Raw genomic sequence first — 20,881 nt, forward strand, 5'->3', positions numbered from 1 at the left:
CGGGTGAAAAACAGCGAGAGACCTGCTGAGGCAGGATGTTATAAAGGTTTGAGATGGGTGTAGTCCAAGGGTCATAAGCGAAGTGGGCAGGGCTAGCGAATACATTTGCATGTAAATGTAAGATCGGAGAGAGCTGGGCAACCTCCACGTCGACGAAGCTGCGGGGGTTGCCATTGTATTGTGAATAAGCAAAGTAGGCTGGGCTAGTGACGAAAATTTGCATGTAAATGTAAGATCAGAGAGAGCTGTGAAACTTCCACGATGACGAAGCTGTGGCCCTTGTATTGTGAAAGATAGCATGTCAATGGCAGATCGTAGAGCCACCGCCACATAAAGGAAAACGAGCAACGGTGGCTGTGTTAGTGAGACATTTAACCTGTTAATGTAGAAGCAATTCACCTGTTAATGTAAAACCAGAGTTGAAAACAACTACTAAACATCACAGCCAGTTATGACTTAACCTGGTTAATAACGTCATTTCAATGATTGCTCAGTTTGTACCCATCTTTTCGGTTGAAATTGTGTCTGTGTTTATATATCTGGATGGCTTCATGAACGAATCTTTGCTGATAGCCAGTGGGTTTGGAGAGTACCTTCGTTGTGGAAAAATCAATTTCGTGTGTGCCCATAGCATTAAAACAATGATCAGCCACGGCTGAGGTATTGGTCCTACCGTGTTTCAGATCTGCCTTATGTTCACGAACACGGTCCGAGACATGTCGCTTAGTTTCCCCAATGTAACTACTGCCACAGACACAGCTTGGTTTATAGACGCCAAGGTATTGCATGTCAGGGATCACATCCTTCACAGATGGGAACAGATCACGAATTTTACGTAATGTGTTGAATCGAACCTGGTTTTACATTTACATGCAATTTTCTTCACCATCCCCACCCACTTCGCTTATGACCCTTGGGCTACACCCATCAAAAACCTTTATAACATCCTACCTCAGCAGCTCTCTCGTTATTTTTTCACCTGATGACGATTGCTTGTGTTGCGATCGAAACGTCGTGATATTTTTAGTTATTTTTTCTATCTACGTGGCTTTACCAAAAGACCCAAAGAATATGAAACAAGCTAATGTCTCAGAAAGCCAACATTTATACTCATATGCGTCACATAGAGTGGGTGTGTGTGTCAGGGTGGAAATCATGGTCAAGGTCCACCAGTTATGATGTAGCAGTAGTAGTAGAACCCCTCTTAACGAGCATCCCTGTTAATGACGAATCACTTCACGGCGGGCCTCCATAGAGCCCAATGTGTTTGCTTACCGACTATTAAACGTGAAGCCGCTCTGCTCTATGAGATCTCTTTTACCAGTGGCAAAATATAATGGTAGGTTTTTACCCTTTTAACTGGTACAAAACTGACACCTTTATTCAAGGCATCATGTTTGCAATGACCACAACACAAGTAGTCAATAAAGCAAACAAAAAGAAGCAACTCTGATAAGGATAAGCTCTGCTCTGCTGACAAGCCGCAAGCGCTGGGCCAGCGTGGCCACAGAGCACTCCAGCTGCAGATCGAGCCTGGCATGCAGACCACCTGCTAGGGGGTGTGATGTGGCTGCAAATGGCGAACTGGCGGCGAGCCGACTCGAGAGCCGTGAGCGCACTCCACCTGAGAGGCGGACAGCCCTCAGTGGTACAGCGAGCCGCGTTTTCACAACACACTTCAGCAGCGGACCGAGCCTGCCGTTCTGCACATCCCGTGTGGGACTGGATGTATTTTCTTATACAGAGAAGATAGAAGATGAACACCGACACTTCCACATACCCATCAGATGACCACACCACGTACAGCTGGTGACGCGATCCTCATGCAAGGATTTGCACGTGCACGGACTCACACCACACTATACAGTGGGACCCCTCCTCTTAACCGCGGTAAGTGGTTCCACGAAACCGGTCATTAAGTGATTTGGTCTTTAAGCGAGTATAGGAAATAGACTTTAAAGGCTTCATTTGTTTCGATAGCATCGAAAGTTACCCCTTTTCACTAAGAAAAACGTACTTTAGAAGATTTATACAATGGATATGAATACATCAATTTGGCACATTAGGAATGGACCACTCTTTAATCATTTCCTCGTGCAGCAAGAAAGTAAAGTGTGGTTTTGTGATAGTCCTTGTGCTGTGCAGTACATCAATGCACGTGTGTACACCAGCATGTGATACCTGAGTTGGTCCGGTAGGTGGCTGGCAGGGTTATTGATTAACGGCACTTGCATACCAGTCACATGGTTAATGGCGACTGGGTTAAAGTTTGCTCTGTGTGACACACGTGCTAAAGGGTAAAGGGCCCAAAGGTTGTTTTTGATCTTTATAGAAAAGTTCTAGACTTGTTCTAGACTTCAAGCTTGGCTTTGAATTGTTAGTTTGTGATATATTCAATAGGAGGGGTTTCGCACTGTAATTATTGATTCTCTAACCCTAATATTGTTTATTCTATAACCATGCCCATACACAGAGTATGACTACTTGCAATGCTATTGAGAACAGAACACATATGTAATGCGAGCGTGAGTGGGGTTTTGCCGCTCAGCTCTGGGCCAATCAGACGCCCGGAGTATTTGGGGCGGGGCCCAGTAATGTGGGCGTATGGGAAGGTCCGCCGCCCACCTCCGGTCCAATCGGGTGCCGGAAGATCAGGGGCGGAGCCTAAGGGAGGAGCCGGAGGGGCGCGGAGCGAAGGGTGTAATTTGGAAGGTTCGGAAGGTGTGTGGTGAAGGGTGGAGACAGGATGACGTGTGAGGGGAATATAAGGGGGGTCCGGAAGAGACTCGTGGTCAGTGGGTGTAGTCACGAAGTGGGACCACGTTGAGTTGTGGGACGTCTCCTGCGCCATCGGCCACGTGGCTGGAGACGACTCCCAGACAGAGGTCGCAAACGGGTTTTGATTCCTTACCCGTACCCGGCCGCACCAGGGTCGCAATCGGGTACCCGTACCCGGCTGTACATGTACCCTACCCGTACCCGGCCGGGTACGGGTAGGGTACGAGTACAGGTACCCGATTGCGACCTCTGGGATGAAGCCATGTTGCAGGCGCAGGTGGGTTGATTCTAGGAACTTGAATTGTGAGAAGAGACAAGACGTTGGGAAATAAGTGACAAACAGTTACTCACCAGTGACTCACGGTCTACCCGTACCCGGCCACACCAGGGTCGCGAACGAGTACCCGTACCCGGCCGGGTACGGTTAGCCGGGTATCGGGTAGGGTACGGGTATCGGGTACCCGGTTGCGACCTCTGCTCCCAGCACATCGTCAGCCAACGGTGTGCGGGAGGAGAGAGTGCGACTGACGGAAAGGGCGCGCGGGGCGTGCGGGAGAGACAGCCGGTCCGCTGTCAGGATCGGCGGAGTGTGAGCAACAATAACAAGAAATAAAGAGTGACGGAGACCAAGCTGTGTGTCGTCAACATCTTTTATTACACATGTAAAGTAGTAAGTTGTACAATGGTGACAAATACAGTATGTATGTTGTACATATACAGTACTGGTAATGGATGTAAGTCGATGGTATAGATAGACATACAGCTTAGGATTAAAGTAATATTCGAATAGTGAAGTACAAGGGTTATTGTCAAAGACAAAGATGGCTTATCAGTAGTAGAATTGGGGTTAAGAGAAACTGTTATTGATTAGCCGGACGTGTACACCAGTCACATGTTTAATGGCGACTCGGTTGAAGATTGCTGTGTGTGACACGTGCTGTTGCATATTACAGAATAACCACAATAAATGTGTTTGCCCTCGATTTGGAGCACCTGCCCACGTCCTTCATTTCGAGTGTGCAACATAAAGATACTTACAACCTTGATTTGAAGCTTTCGTGACTGCAGGAATTCATACTCTTTGATTCTTTCGGTAAAGTCACGTAGGTATAAAATAAAACTGAATAAATAACGAGAGTACGACTACTTGCAGCAGACCATGCTTTCCCACCTGATGATGGACGCTTGTGTTGCGCCCGAAATGTCGTTATTTATTTTGGTTTATTTTATACCTACGTGATTTTTTCCGAAAGAACCAAAGAGTATAATACTTACATTATAAACCCATAATATTAAATAAACTGAGTTAATCAATGCATTAATTAATATTTACTCTACCTACAACAGCCCGTCGTTAAAAGGGTGCCCCATTCTCGGTAATCAGCGATGTCTGGGTGCCACCGGTTCAGCAGAGACTGTGCGTGATACTTCAGACGCACTCTCGGCCTCTCCACACCTCGTAGAATCAGTCAGGGCGGCTCGACCACCAACAGAACTTCCCAGGCTGTAGCTTGGGCAATGTTTCTGTGCACACTCGAGACTGGTGTGCACCTCAAGTTTCCACTTGGGAAAGTTAATTAATGTCACCACGGGCGTTTTGCCAACGATTCTCTGACACCTCTTAGCTGAGTACAACATGTAGAAAATGCCTTTGTTCAACAATAGCATGAGGCATGCTGTATAAGGTTCCTTGCCACCAAAAACTCCGATGAACAATTTCCCTCGACCACGTAACTTGTCACACCTCTTACCTTAGTACATTACAACTTCTCGAAGTCCTTGACTCTGCAAGTGTGATTGTTAGCTGCAGTGCACCGTGGTGCTCAGCGTGTGCTGTGGGGCGAGAAAATAAATAAATAATAAAACATTTGAGATAATAATAGAAATAAAATAATAAATCACGATGTTTCGGAGGCAACACAAGTCTCTGTCATCAGGTGGGACCGTCACAGCTAAATGAACCTTGAACCTCTGCAATAAATAATGTGCTACCACTTGGGCTTCCCTCAATCTGAGTGTAGGCATGCCAGCCTGAATGTTCCATTTAGAGGGGTCCACGTTTCACATGCCTACAGAAGGGAGGGCATGACTGTGGCCGAGAAGAACCGAAGCTTCATGCGGAGCGACAGACCAGGTAGCTTCCACACAGCATAGCGCAGTCGATTAAATGACAATGCTGTCCGACTGATTCGGACCACCCACACACAGTATACAAACAGCCTGTTCACACACAGTAACAAGAACAACAACCGCCATTCGCCACTAAGTGTTAATGAGCCCGGTAAATTATCATAATTTATTCAGTTACCCTGCTGCTCGCTAGGGGAGGGGATTGTGTGAACCCCGCAAGTGACGTCATGTCACCTGCTGCCGCATGACGTCACGACATACTAGGAAGCTGCTGCTCCCCGCACGCTCACTCACTGAGATCCGAGGTGAGAAGTTGACATCGTGGTTATTGTGGTGTTGGTTGTGGTTGTTGTTGTGAACCCAGGTAGAGCCTCGCTCCTTTTTCTCGTAGGGATATAAATTGAGCAGCAGCGAGTATGGAATCGTCCTGGTTGGAACATTACAACGCGGGGCCTTGCCTCCTGCCCTCGCCTGATTGCATTTGCTTTAATTCTCTGCTTAAGTTTCATTTGTCTTCACCTGGCTCGCTAATTTGAAACTTTGTTTTCTTTTAAATATTTCTACGTTTTTTTTTTTATTTCACCAGGCATAGCCCACTTGAGCTACACCGCTCGTTTTCAGAAGCGACCTGCCCACAACACAGTGGGCTTATCAACGTGTGGAAATGTTTATCGGTTAAATACTCTAAACGCGTGGTGATGTTGACTCTAAATGTGCAGGGAAAACCGCAAGATCCGGAGGAAAATCCACGCGACCAGGGAGAGAGAGGGACACGCGAACTCCAAATATACAGCCATAATACAGGTTTGTTTGTGTGAGATCGCGTAAATAAATCGATGTGTCGTTAACCCCGCCACCACCCGACACAGCCAATTAGTAAGGGGTTTGTCACGTAAACAGAACGTGGCCAATGCGTCACTAGTACAGCACTAGTGTGTAATGTAGTGTATAGTGTAGTGTGTAGTAGTGTAGTGTGTAGTGTATAGTAGTGTATGGTGTGTATAATAAGCACGTGTGCTGTTTCATTCAGACGCTGTCGCCTCGACAGACCTGGTTTTCACCTGAGGACGGCTGCTTGCGTTGTGGCCGAAACGTCGTGAGAATTGTTTTATTATGTTTTATTTTTATTATTTTATTACTTCCCTTCTACGTGACTTTACCGAATGAACCAAGAAGATGAATCCCTGCAGTTACGAAAGCTTTAAATCGAAATGTAGTGTACTAGTACAGCATATCGGTGTGTTGGAGAGCCAAGCCACAGCATTTACCATCTGAGTACAACGTTTTGACAGTAATTACAACCAGCTTCATCAGGCGACAGCCAAATGTTGTGGCTTGACTCTGGGAATATAAATCGGCTCACTTGGTTCATAGCGCAGCACTCTAAACGTTCCACTACCACTCCCCACTCACGCACAAACTTAATCGGAAGTATAGTATTTATCCAGTAATAACTAAGTTACCCGGCTTAGCTCAGTTCTCAGTAATCAAACATTAAGAGTAATGTCTTGCCATGCTGGCTTTATTAGAATTATTGAATTCTGCCAATGAAATCCATAAATGTGTGTATATCGTCACGGTTTTTAGGTTGTGTTATACAATCGCAGGGCTTGTTTTTTCATAATGAGGACAGCTTTAAAATGTGTTGCCCTTGGAGAGCTTCAGGATAGACAATGTTGTATGTTTTTCCATCTGGTAGGTTTAATCAAATGATGCTTCCATTTTGGCATACATGTCGACAGCAAATTTGTGGAAGAGCTCTTTGCATCTCAAGAAGAGATTGAAGTTGCCGTTCGCACCATGATCCTGAAGGCAAAGCAGTCTATGGCGGAAATCTTCTTTTGTGTTGGCAAGCCTGTTGCTGGGTCAGTTTGGCGGAGTCGGAAATTGTAGCCATCATCACCTTGCCAGAAAATCAGTAGACATTGCAGAGCATCATAGGATCGGTGTGTTTCATTTCTGTGTAGGGTATTGTTCCTCAGTTGCAAGACGATGCCTCGAGTGCCATGTTGTTCAGCAGTCAGAATGACAGCGACTTCAGATGTGAGTGCATTTAAGCGGCACTCATGTTGACCATGTGGAGTTTAGTCTGCATGAATGACAACATTGTACTCTGAAGTAATCTTCTCCATGGCACACTTGAAACTGTGATTGTAAGAGTTTTCCTTATGGAGCATATCTTGCAATAGGACTGGCATCTTGGTGTTGATGACATTTTTGCAATGCTGGTGAGCCTGTCTGGTATTGTCAGAGATGCAAGTAGATCTGTGGTAATGTAGGTAGGTTATTAGGTAGTGGCAGCAGACTGCCAATGAGATTATGTACCTGGCCCTGAACTTGAAATGTGGGCATGTAGCCAGATGTTAGGATGAGTTGCTCGATGCCAGAACATGATTATTTGGAACCATGAGTTATATCTTATATTGTTGTTTCGGAAATGGCTTGTCAGGTATCAATACATAAATAGGCTCGGTATGGTCATTAAATGTAGGCAGCTGAACCATGGTACTGTTGCAGCATAGCCCTAGAGTGTCTCCTTTCCATATCATTGCATGGCAGTAGCTGCAAGAAGTAGACATTGAACCAGTGGCATCTAATGGATCAGAAGTGTAAATGAAGTGAGGAATGTATGGAAAAAAATACTTATCTTTGTGGCTGCAGGGTAGGCACCTGGTTGCAGCCATTGTCGTACTGTTTGCAAGCTGCCGTGCTTGTTGGCGGACTGGAGTTTGATTAGCTGTGGCAGCAGCCATTTGTGCTGTGTTAGTTTTGTGTAGCCTATTGCTGTTGATGAGATGCATTCACTGTTGGTGCAGGCATAGCAGCACTGGCAGCATGCCGTCTTGCTTCTTGGGTGTTCAGAAGTGTCCTCAATAGATGCAGCCATGGCAGCACTTGTACGAATGGCATCAGTTATTGTAATCAGCTTTGGTGAAGAAAAGTGCGCGTTTTCTGCAAGGAACGTTATAGGTGGAGGTAAAAATTAGTAAGCAGAATAAGCATAAATAGTGAGTGTGTGAGTGAATGCTGTGGTGAGATTGTTAATGAACTGATAGTTGAATGTGTAATCGTTGTAGGAATGTGAAGACAAAGCTGCAGAGGAATGAAGTATAAGGATGTAAGTTGTTGAAGGGAGTAATTGTTTGCAGTGCTTGAAGTGGGTATGAATAGTATGTGTTTGGTGGTGCTGACAAGTGATCCACACTTACATGGCATTCATGTGAAATGTATGTGTAGTGAGTTCATCTGAGTCGCAGATGTACACTTGGAGGCAACACATTTATTTAACACCAACACATGGGGTAACTGCCCCTTAACAGAATAACAACCTATGGTGGTGACCACCAGGCTAACTACACTAATTACAACGTAAATATCTACGACGGACAGGGACCACGGCTCGGGTCCAGGTCCACTTGTTGGAGACTCGGTGGAACGTAGAACGTATACGAAGGTTTCTTCAGGATGAATAACGACGCCGGTCCCTCTGGGGGACCCGCCTTATATTCTCTGCGGTGTGGCTGGCTCCACCCTTGGCCACGACCACCTTCCAGAATCTTCGAGCAGGATCTGGACCCCAACCACGTGACCACCCCTAGCCCCCACTTGGGGCCCCTTTGTAGACTTAACTGGTCACGTGTCTTCTAGGTCAACAAGAGTGCCATGGCCTTTAGTAACCTCATTCCTACGGCTGGCACTCCCACACCCTATCCTGTAGGGCCGGTACTACACGCCAAGCGTGGTGCCATCCAGCGATATCAATCAGCGCTCACGGAGCCCCTCTAGGGCCGGTACTACACCCACCATCGTGGTATCCGTGATGTCGTTACACCGCACGCCGTGCCTCTCTAGGGCCGGCACTACACAGTAACATCCTGCTATGTCACTACATCTGTAAGAGTTTATTTACGTGGGGAGCGGTGGCACAGTTATTACACTGTGTAACAACAAAAATTGTTCCTGGGTAGTGTTATTTCCTAATTGCCTATGCCTCAAAAGTACAGAAAATTGCTATTATACCCAACAAACTTTGCTTTTGTGACCAGGATATTGATATTTAGAAATTTACCTATTTTCAAAACGGGCCTGGTTACAAAAGCAAAGTTTGTGGGGAATAATAGCGATTTTCTATACTTTTTAGGCATGAGCAATAAAAAAAATAACACTTAATACCCATGAACAAAAATTGTGTTTCATAGTGTTATCACTGTATTATGAACTCAATAATTAGAGTTTGATTATCGCCGACAACAAACGTGATTGATAAGTGAAAACTTAACTTCTTGTGGGTCTCGGCTATGTTGATTGATCCTCAATTAATTACTTGGTGAAGTGAGAGAAGCATTAATACTGAGCAGATGAAGGTGGCCATGCATGGTTCTGGACACACCACCACCTTTTTACCATGCCAGTGTGTGACAGTGTAAAGTTTGTATTTGCAGTTAAGTATATTAACTCTTTTGAACACGTAGGTTAAATCAAAACAATAGTTTATTTTAGTTTTCCTTTGGAGCTTTTTATAATAATGGAAACGGGAAGTTAACACAGCACATATGCAGCTGAAGTTAGATCTGTTCATCCCAGCATTCAAGGAAATCTGAGCCTGGCTTCATACCTCTAAGTAAGCGATTGAACATTAATCTATGCATTTCTGCATAATACAAATAGTATTATTTTCAACACCCTTTGCTATGTTAGCTGCATTTTTCTTTAATAAATATTCCTTTTGTAGCCAGACAACTGAAATTGTGTGCTTGGAGTTTTGGGTTAACATTCATTTTTTAAATTAAAGGGCTTCCAGGCATATTTCTGACCATTTGTCCTTTCATCGTGTGTCATAACAGCCATGTGATTAATTTGGGAATCTTTTTCACTATATCATGAATATATGAATAAGTATAGATGTGTAAGTATGTGTGACTGTATATATGCATTCCTCTGTGCCTCGATACTGACGTAGATGGTGTGGATATTCTTTTTTTCTGTCTGCAGCTGACGCTTCCTCCGCAGAATAGATCTGATGGAGCAAAGGCACTCGGCGCAGCTCGGTACAAAAAGGCAACAACGCGACCAGTGTGCATACAGCACGGATCGTCCTGAACATTTGACACAGCACCAGATAACTCACACAGGAGATAAACCCTTCAAGTGCACTGTGTGTGACAAGGCATTTGCATGGTCATCAGGTCTTCATAGACACCAGAGAACACACACGGGAGAGAAACCCTTCAGGTGCACTCTGTGTGGGAAGGCGTTTGCACAATCATCACATCTTCAAATACACCAGAGAACACACACGGGAGAGAAACCCTTCAGGTGCACTTTGTGCGGGAAGGCGTTTGCAGGTTTATCAAATCTTAAAACACACCAGAGAACACACACGGAAGAGAAACCCTTCAAGTGCAGTCTGTGTGGGAAGGCGTTTGCTGAGTCAACACATCTTAAACTACACCAGAGAACACACACGGGAGAGAAACCTTTCAAGTGCACTGTCTGTGAGAAGGCATTTGCATGGTTATCATGTCTTAATTGCCACAAGAGAACACACACAGGAGAGAAACTCTTCATGTGCACTCTGTGCGGGAAGGCGTTTTCTGAGTCATCACATCTTAAACTACACCAGAGAACACACACGGGAGAGAAACCCTTCAGGTGCACTGTGTGCGGGAAGGCGTTTGCAGGTTTATCAAATCTTAAAACACACCAGAGGACATACAATCATCAGAACATCCCCAAGGAGTGGAGTCTGAAATCGGCTTGTGAAAGTCAAAGTGCTGCAAAGAGCCCATCCCTCATGAAACCAGAAGTGAATCCCAGCTTGGACACTTTTAAAGGTATCAAGGTGAAATGTGAAGAGGCGAAGGTGAAATGTGAAGAAGTGATGAAGAGCGAAGAAATGAAGATGAAATGTGAAGAAGTGATGGTGAAGAGCGAAGAAGTGATGGTAAACTGTGAAGATGAAGATTCAACTCCGAAATTGGACCTTCACATCGATGGAGGCAACGTGAAGCAGGAGGAGATTTCTGACTGTGAGGCAGAGGGAGGCAACTCCCAGCAGTTTGTGGAAGTGGAGGTGTGGGTGGACTTCTTAGACAATACAAAGTCAAATGGAGACCCGGTAGATGTGTAAGCTTGAGACAATGATAGATTCACCTTTGTCACAGGCCTTTAATGAAAAGAACAAAGTCGAACACTCAATTCCTGGGTTCAACCTGCAGAGTAAGAGCGACCAGTATTTGTGGACCTGTGGGTTGGGTAGATGATTAACAACGAGCAAGAGCCAATAAGCTCTCAAGTGTTGTATATATTAAGTCTTGAAAAAGAATGAAAATTAAATGAAAACTGAAAATGCGTAATGTTTTGAAATTATGCTAATTATGTATTTATGCTATATCTCGGGGTATTACCAATCGTGATAATAATATGAAGGTGTAATTGTATGAAGTTATGCAAGTGTATGTAATTATGCGAATTAGGCTCTGCTTCGTTGTCTCAGGCTGTTTTACCAATCGTGATAATACATTGATTGACTTAAAGCTTTCGTGACTCGAGGAATTCATATTCTTTGGATCTTTTGGTGAAGTTACGTAGATGGGCTTTTGTTATTTTCTTTGAACCTATCAACGTGACTTTACCGAAAGACCTAAAGAGTATAATACAGTGATTCTCGCTTGAACTTTTACTGATTATGTTTTAGTGTGTTCATGTCAGGTCTCAAAATTCAGATCTCACCGCAGGATACAGTTCTTATAATTATGATTATTACGCATGAACTTAGGAAGGGACACTCAGACTCTTCTGCGTTAAGCAACTTTAATATCTTAAAACAAAACACTCTAATATGCGAACTCTTATGCTAGGAATTGTCATTCCAGTACTCCTGGAAATGTCCTTCTCATTGATCCGTACAATTAACCCTCAATGGTTACGTTTATTAACTGGATAATAGAACAATCGACTAATTCATCTTCTTAGTTCTTTCGGTAAAGTCACGTACCGAAAGAACCAAGAAGATGAATCTCTGCAGTTACGAAAGCTTTAAATCGAAATTTAATCGGCTAATTCCTCAGAGTAAAGAGACCATACACGCCGATAGATAAAAGTCCTTAAGAATCTGTTTCAATATTAATACGAACAGTAGTAAAGAAACATGTGCCCAAGGCCAAAGTAGTTTTCAATGAATTAATTGGTAAGATTATGCAATTGATCGACATGCCCTGGAACAATAGTTTGTGTCAGTGTGCCTGTTTGCCTAAGAGATGCTTATCAATTGGCTAATGGACTTGAATTTATCCGCGGGCAAGATTCCGTGATCAAAAGAAATAAATCTCAACACAATAGTATTCCTGTGAGTGTGTAGATTCGTAACATCGTAGCGTCATTTAATGTATTGCTAAAGCTATGCAATTAACGAACCGAATGACTAAAATACTTCTATACGACCATATTCAAGCAGCTCAATGGACCGGACAATGTTTTCCACGATCAGCTAATAGTTAACGCACCACCTTAGGATGGCCCTTTTCGAAACAAAGATCACTTTTGGAGCAATCTTATTAGTCCCGATATGTGTGTGTGTGGGTGTATTGTCTTCGTGCTCAACTCTTTGAGTCAAGCCGGCGCAGAGGTGGGGCTTTCCTTGTACCTATAATACCTCGGTTTGCTTGCCTCCTGAGCGATGAGTCGTGTGTGTGTGTGGGCGTGTCATACATACGGCGCTCTCTCTTGGTGGCAGCTCCAGGCTTCTCCACTGCTGGATGATTGTTGAGTCGGCACGATCATTGCCTTTGGCGGTGCCCGATATCGCTCGCAGCTCGTCCGCTGGTCGCCAGCGCTGACACTTAGGGGTAAACTTACGAAGGCCGTAAACGAAAAGTTAATGCATTTGGGTGTGCCTAAAACATTGGCGACGTTGAAAAAGGACTTTTACTGGCCCGGGGTGTAGAGTGATGTCCTCCTCCTGATTAGAGGTTGTGTCGATTGTGCGCGTCGGAAATCTCCTGCCTCGCGACAGCAGATTCCGTCACAGTCCATTGTTGTGTCACGGCTGAATTAATTTGTGGCCCTGGACATTTTGGGTCCCTTCCCGGTCTCCCAGAGATGGCACAAGTACCTCCTCGTGGGGGTCGAATATTTGACTCGTTGGCCTATGGCCTGGCCCTTGGTTGACCAGTCAACTGCGTCTATAGCCGACGCCTTTGTGGATAAGGGGGCCCCGGAGCAACTGCTCACGAATCAGGGTATGAATTTTTCCTCCAAATTGCTCCAGGATGTGTGTGAGTTTTTGGGCACGTGGAAAATTCGCACCTCACCGTATCATCCGCAGAGTGACGGGATGGTTGAGCGGTTGCATAGAACCCTCACCGCTATGCCAGCAAGTGACTGGCGGACAATCGGATTGGGATCTGCACTTCCCGGGGGTCCTTGTGGCATACAGACTTGCTCCCCATGCCTTGACCGGTTTCTCACCGTGTTATTTGATGTATGGGAGGGAACCCGATCCCTCTGTGCAAGTTCAGTTGGGACTGAGCCCCCTGCAGAAAGGTTCGGCAGTGCCTGACCCCATATTGAAAATACTGGAGCAGCTGCGGTTTGGCCGTGAAGCCGCTAGGGTCAACTCAGCCCGCAGACAGGCCTGGAACGAGCGGCTGAAGGGTCATGAAGTGCCTGGAATACCGTGGCAAGTGGGGGACAAGGCTTGGCAACATTGCCTCCAGGTGCCTGTGGGCACGTCCCCAAAACTGTACCGCCCCTGTCATGGGCCGGTCGAGGTCATTGAGGTTCGGCAGTCACAGTGTGTGTGTATCTGTTTGGGCCGGCGGCGCTGGTTTGTGCATCCTTCGTGGTTAAAAACACGTTCTGTCCGGTCCGGTCGATTCATCCCCACATCCCTGCCGGCCGGTGTCTGATGTGTCTGGTACGCCAACCGCCAAGCCTAAAGTAACAGGCCGTGAGAAGGAATGTTCTGTACCGCCTGCAGGGCCGGAGGATCTAAGGACCACGGACGGAGCCTTGCGGACTCCCTCATCGGACACTCATCACACTCAAGCAGACCCGTCTCTACCCGCGGGGACGGGCCTGCTGCACATACCCATTCACGACGCGTTGTTTTTTATTAATTTCCCATTCCCTTGTTCTTGTTATTTTTCATGGTCACTGCTTATGATTGTCTTGTAGTTAGGGGTCTGTCACTGGTCACTATAGAGTTGTGTTTATGAGTTGTCATGTTGCATGCGCACAAGGGATGTATATTACAGCCAGGACGGCTGCGTTTATATTCGTGGGGGGGGGGGGGGATGTAGTGTGGGAAAATACGTGGTGCGCACTGCTGCCTGAGGGAAACTGAGGGCAGGCAGGTGCGCGTGTGCAACGTAAGATTGCATTTGCAAACCGCCACCTCTTTAACGAGAGATTCGGTTGCAGACTGGGTCGGTCCGGGGTTATACTCTGGCACCGGAGGTGTCGCCTTGGAGACGTGCGATAAGGAGTGATTGATGGCCTGACAGGTGCCAGCCTGTCGGTCCCTAAAGAGACACAAGGGAGGAGCTGGATAATTGGGAGGAGGATATAAGGGGGTGTGTGAGGACGGAGCGGGATTCGGGTTCTGGGACCAAGGTGAAGACATCTCGCCGCTGCCGCTCATGCTAGGGACTGCCTCAACCCTCACGAATCGATGGGCGGGTGATGGTTGATCCCCCCCCGCCCGGATCGGACGAGTGAGTGGGTCTAAGGGAACGTAGGCGAGGGCAGCGGTGCAGAGGGAGAGTAGCTGTGTGTGCAAGCTCTGAGCAAAGCTTCTGTGTGAGCTCTGCTGTGTTCAAGCTCAGTGTGAGCACGACTGTGTGCAAGCCAGAGGCGTAGCTAGGGGGGGGGGCAGGGGGGTACATATGTCCCTGGGCGCCAAGGTAAAGGGGCGCCAAAATGAGGCTTACAACTTTACATTATAACTTATTGCGGCGGGCGCGGCAGTCTGAAACTACTGCACAAATCTACACCTCAAGCTAAAAGTTTATATATCCCGCCACACACAGCCTACATGTCATGTAATTACATTTTGGTACGCGGAAAATTTGAATACGGATGAGGATAAAAATGTTGGAAACTTTCTCGCGCTGATCAAACTCGTTGCTCAGTGTGACCCATTGTTAGCAAAACACGTATAGCACGCAGGAGAAAATCCGGGATCAGTTTCTTATTTGTCACCGGAAATCCAGAATGAATTTATCCACATACTTGCGTCGACTGTAAATAACCAATTGTTGAGTGATATCAGGAAAAACAAGTACTACGGTATCTTACTTGACTCAACTCCTGATCTAGGACATCGGGAACAGCTTTCTCAGGTCGTAAGATTTGTGGATGTGGATTTTCAAACTAAAAAAGTAACTATCAAATAATCATTTTTAGGTTATACAGTATCGAGATACATGCAAAAGATGCAGCAAGCCTAGAAAGAGTCATCGTCGAGAGACTGAAATCTGACAACATACCTCTAGCCGACTGTCGAGCACAATGTTATGACAATGCTGCTGTGATGACTGGGAATATATCCGGCCTTCAACAACGAATATGTGACAAAAATCACAGAGCATTGTCAACTGTGACAACCACAGCTTAAACTTAGCAGGAGTACACTCAGCTAAACAGGATCCACTTGTCACATTTTTTGGAACAGTTGAAAGTATATATTTGTTTTTCTCTCGTTCAACAATTCGTTGGGAAGAGTTAAAAAAAGCTGTGCCCATCACAGTAAAGCGGGAATCTGAAACACGCTGGAGTGCACGATCAGAAGCTGGTAAAGCTATCTATGAAGGACTGGAAGAACTAGTAGAGCTGCTAGACAAATTATCGGAGGACGTAACTATGACGCCTGAAACCAGAAGTGATGCAGAACAGTTACATGTGTAACTCACTACACAAGCATGCGTATTAAATTTTAACTTCATAGTTTTATTACATTTCTGGAATGTCATTCTTGAAAAAATTGATCGTGTTCAGAAGCGCTTACAGGATCCTACTATGAATTTCAAGGAAGCAGCAACTGATCTTAAATCTTTGGAGCATGAATTTGTCAAGCTTCGTGATGATTTGAGCCAAGTTGCTGTAGAAAACGCCAAAACAAGATGCACAGCCTGGGGGATCGATGTGGACAGAAGAATTAGGCGACGTCGGAAGATGCCAGGAGAACTGGCAAGAGATGCAGGACTTTCAGCAGAAGAAGAAATTGTGCGCGTTATGAAGTGTATTTTATCGACTTCAACAGGATATGTCAACACGGTTTTTACGACTAAAAGACCTGAACACAAAATTTGGATTTCTGCTGGACGTCAAAACTCTTCTATCTGACACAGATGTCGATGCAATTCGTCGAAATTGCAAAGATTTTGGAAATTTCTATGACACCGACATCAATGGCCACGAACTTTTCACAGAAATTGGAGATTGCAAAATGCTGCTCAGTAACCAGAATGAAGTTCTACCAGAAACTCCTTTGGATCTTCTTGGTTTTATTGTGTTTTATGGAGACGACATATTTCCGAATTTGCGAATTTCACTGCAAATTTTATTAACAATAGCAGTTTCAATTGCAAGCTGTGAGCGGTCGTTCAGCAAATTGAAACTTATTTTGTCGTATTTGCGTGCTTCAATGGGACAAGATCGTCTCAGTGATCTTGCTCTTCTTAGCGTTGAAAGAGAAACATTGGAAGAAACTGATTTTTATTACGTGATTGAGCAGTTTGCGACAGTGAAATCAAGAAAAAATTATCTTTTGTAGACTGTCAACCAGTCTACGACAGTGACTGAGTGAGCCATGTAATATAATTTCTATAAATTTGCTTCTTTAAATATAATATTTCATTACAATTGAAATTGTTATTCCTTATTCGATGTAATAGGAAAATGTGATTAAACGGGGGGGGGGGGGGGGGCGCCAATTTTATAATTCGTCCCCGGGCGCAAAATATCCTAGCTACGCCTCTGGTGCAAGCTGTGTGAGCTGCTGTCTGTGTGCGGAGCTGTGAGTGTGGAGCTGCTGAGAGGAAGAGCTGCTGCAGGCAGGTCAGCGAGGTGTAAAGTAGATAGGGGAAGTTGGTTTACAAAGTGACCGTATAGACAGATAGGAGTGCCTATAACTGGTACGAGAGAGAGTAATATAGTGTAAGCAGGTGACTTGGAACAACTTGTTCGACTGAGTGATTCTACACAACACTACATTAATTTGGGAAAAGGCACATAAGCATTCATCGCACTGTTATATTCATATTTGCATTTATGTGGTTCTTGCTTAATTGCCTCATCAACTCAGTTTTGTTTCATATATCATCACAAACACTCGAAGAGCGCCCCAAGTGGCAGCTGCCTCTGTGTGGCATAAGGTGACCCTGCTCTAGCCTGCATGTGGGCATGAGTCTGTCATTAGCGGGTGATAATTGATGTGTTATCTCCGTTGTGTAATTTCTGGATAATCTTCTTGGTTCTTTCGGTAAAGTCACAGAATTTAAATAATAAAAATAAAACAATAAAATAATTCTCACGACGTTTCGACCACAACGCAAGTATCCGTCCTCAGGTGGAGAACAGGTGTGTCGAGGAGACAGAGTATGAATGACAAGCCCCAGGCTTGGAGCGACTATTTAAGCTGGAATGGAGGGGCGAAGAGCGCCTTGACAAAATAATTTGCATATCAAGAGGAATTTAGCATATTTATGGGAAATGCAGATATGCGATTAGTACTACTTGTGAAATGCGTAGGAAGAAAGAACCAAGAAGATGAATCCCTGCAGTCACGAAAGCTTGAAATCGAAATTTAACCGCCACTACGGGGTGGGATTCCACAAAACTTTAAGATCTTTCAACAAGCTCCGGGATAAGAAGGCTCAAAAACAACAACCGCCATTCGTCACTAAGTGTTAATGAGCCCGGCACATCATAATGTATTCATATTCTTGGTTCTTTCGGTAAAGTCACGTAGAAGGGAAATACAAAAATAAAAAAAATTCAATTCTCGACGTTTCGGCCACAACACAAGCAGCCGTCCTCAGGTGAAGAAGAGAGCTGTCGGAAAAACTGCGTCTCAATGAACGCTTTTAAGCTTGGTAGCGTCTTTTAAGCTGGGTGGGAGGAGCAGAGTGCTTGACAAAGGAGTTTTGGTAGTCATATAGTGTAGTGTATACCCAGTTACGTAATGTTCAAAGCTCAGGTTATTGGAGAGTATATTGAGTACATTGATTATATTGATGTAGTTTATATTTAGTTGTTTTCACGTCGGTTTATTGTATGGTAGTAGGGTAGTTGCAGTTGTTTAGCGTCAATGTGCTAAATTCCTCTGTTGATATGTAACTCCTTTGTCAAGGCGCTCTGCTCCTCTCACCCAGCTGAAAAGACGCTGCCAAGCTTAGCAGCGTTCATTGAGACGCTGTTTTTCCGACAGCTCTCTTCTTCACCTGAGGACGGCTGCTTTTGTTGTGGCCGAAACGTCGTGAGAATTTTATTTTATTATGGTTTATTTTTATTATTTTATTATCTCCCTTCTACGTGACTTTACCGAAATAACCAAGAAAATGAATCCCTGCAGTCACGAACGCTTTAAATCGAAATATAATTTATTCAGTTACATTGCTGCTCGCTCGCGGAGGGGATTGTGCGAACTCCGCAAGTGACGTCATGTCACCTGCTGCCGCATGACGTCACGACCTACCAGGAAGCTTCTGCTCCGCGCACGGTCGCGCACGGAGATCCGTAGTGAGAAGTTTACATCGTGGTGGTTGTTGTTGTGGTTGTTGTGAACCCAGGTAGAGCCTCGCTCCTTCTCCCTCTCGTAGGATTATCAATTGAGTAGCAGCGATTATGGAATCGATGTCCAGGTTGAAACATTACAACGCGGGGCCTAGCCATGCGGGGATTTGCCTCCTGCCCTCGCCTGATTGCATTTGCTTTAATTATCTGCTTAAGTTTAATTTGTCTTCACCTGGCTCACTACTTTGAAACTTTGTTTTACTTGAAATATTTCTACGATTTTATTTTACCAGGCATAGCTCACTTGAGCTACACCGCTCGTTTTCAGAAGCGACCTGCCCACAACACAGTGGACTTATCAACGTGTGGAAATGTTTATCGGTCAAATACTCTATACGCGTGGTGATGTTGACTCTAAATGTGCAGGGAAAACCGCAGGATCCGGAGGAAAATCCACGCGACCACGGAGAGAGAGGGACACGCAAACTCCAAATATACAGCCATAATACAGGTTTGTTTGGGATTGATTGCGTAAATAAATCAATGTGCCGTTAACCCCGCCACCACCCGACACAGCCAATTAGTAAGAGGTTTGTCACGTAAACAGAACGTGGCCAGTGCGTCACTAGTACAGCACTAATGTGTAGTGTAGTGTATAGTTGTGTATAGTGTAGTGTATAGTTGTGTATAGTGTAGTGTATAATGTAGTGTATAGTTGTGTATAGTGTAGTGTACTAGTACAGAATATCAGTGTGTTGGAGAGCCAAGCCACAACATTTGAAATCTAAGTACAACGTTTTGACAGTAATTCCAACTAGCTTCATCAGACGACAGCCAAATGTTGAGGCTTGGCTCTGTGGGAATAGAAATCGGCTCGCTGGGTTCATAGCGCAGCACGCTAACCGTTGCACTACTGCTCCCCACTCAGTCACAAACTTCATCGGAAGTATAGTATTTATCCAGCAATAACTAAGTTACCCGGCTTAGCTCAGGTCTCAGTAATCAAACATTAAGAGTAATGTCTGCTTTTTTTATGTAATTAAGGTCTATCGTACCATATCGAGGCTTGGGGATTTGGGTTCTTTGTTTTGTATGTCTCTGACTCTGCTCACATTCATTGACGATTTTTATTATTTTGGGCAAGCCCGTCTAAAGCTGCGTGACCAGGAGTTGGAGCCATTTGCTGTTCAACTTGGCTTGTGACAAAAATTAAATCTGTCCCCATGCATTACATTACATAGCATCTTCATTAGTTATGCAGTTTGAAAAGCTCAAAATAGCCATATAAATAAATTGCATTCGTTACAGTTAAAATGATACCCGCATCGATGCCTGGTTATAGTTAAGGGATCGTTCCCTGGTCAACCATGTTATATCTGCTGATGATCTGGAAATGGCTACTCAATGAGATGGGGTTAGGTAATCTTGTTCTGTGCCTGGATAATTCCATCATGAAAGGTGGCCTTGCGTATGTTCCACAAAAATAAATCACCTGCCTGGGAATTTCATGTCATACAACACTGTACCTGCTCAACTCTCCATGAGCAATCAGGCAGTTCTACAAGTAATGGAGGAGCTCCCATGCCTGGTTAATGTGTTCACGACCAGCTCTGGTTTGGCAGCCAACGTCTCACTTTAAATTTGTCTAGCAGCATTATTTCATTAGACTGTGTAACACTGTGTGAAAGCTGCCTGGACTTTTGCGCCATACAAAGCTGTGAGTGTCCATCGCCAAGGTCTAGTCTGTCTAAGATCATCCCCTCTCCCTGTCATATTGGCATCGCACCTGCCTCTCACCCTTCGTCCTTGGATGGTGGGCGCACAGGACGGTTCCACGCAGCCATTCCAGGTTGAGCCCAAATGGGTTACGTGGGTCTGCTAGCCACCAGGCATCGTTCTATGAGTGATATCAATATATAATATCTGTAAGGAGTCCCCCCAATAGACTGTCCCTGGAACTCTACCAGGCACGTCCCACTGGGTAACATCCCAGGGGCCTGGCCCAGGACATTCTGGTGGGAATACGTCGCTTGGCTGGCTTTGGGAACGCCTGGGAATTCCCCAGGAAGAGCTCGTCTGTCGCCAGGGAAAGGGAGGTCTGGACTGTCCTACTGATTGTGCCGCCACCTCCAACCTCACCAAGACAAGAGGATTTAAAAATGAATGAACGAATAAAGCTGCGAATCTTCTTGGCCACAGATATTACTCCTTTCTCTGTGGATGCAAAATATGAACT

General features: G+C 45.1%; 2 protein-coding genes across 10 annotated transcripts in view; one reads left to right on the forward strand and one right to left on the reverse strand.

Annotated features, from left to right (window-relative positions):
- The window catches only part of LOC144953008 (uncharacterized), a 455,753-nt gene that overhangs the window by 332,368 nt on the left and 102,504 nt on the right, over positions 1 to 20,881 (reverse strand). The window lies entirely within an intron of this gene.
- The window catches only part of LOC144953000 (uncharacterized), a 38,931-nt gene continuing 23,212 nt past the window's right edge, over positions 5,163 to 20,881 (forward strand). For 3 of the 9 annotated variants that reach the window (XR_013640726.1, XR_013640727.1, XM_078883484.1), the window contains exons 1-2: positions 18,578 to 18,701; positions 19,072 to 19,156. Coding sequence is in view for 3 of the 9 variants with exons in the window: in XM_078883487.1 (XP_078739613.1) it covers positions 9,929 to 11,038 (1,110 nt within the window). In the remaining 6 variants the exon portion in view is untranslated. Of the gene's footprint in view, positions 5,214 to 5,627; positions 5,713 to 7,985; positions 8,027 to 9,900; positions 12,211 to 13,888; positions 14,167 to 18,577; positions 18,702 to 19,071; positions 19,157 to 20,881 lie in introns of those variants that run through there. The other 6 variants (XR_013640725.1, XM_078883488.1, XM_078883487.1 and 3 more) reach the window with 6 other exon arrangements.

Source organism: Lampetra fluviatilis, chromosome 71 (genome assembly GCF_964198595.1).
Source record: "Lampetra fluviatilis chromosome 71, kcLamFluv1.1, whole genome shotgun sequence".
In the NCBI taxonomy this organism is placed as follows: domain Eukaryota; kingdom Metazoa; phylum Chordata; class Hyperoartia; order Petromyzontiformes; family Petromyzontidae; genus Lampetra; species Lampetra fluviatilis.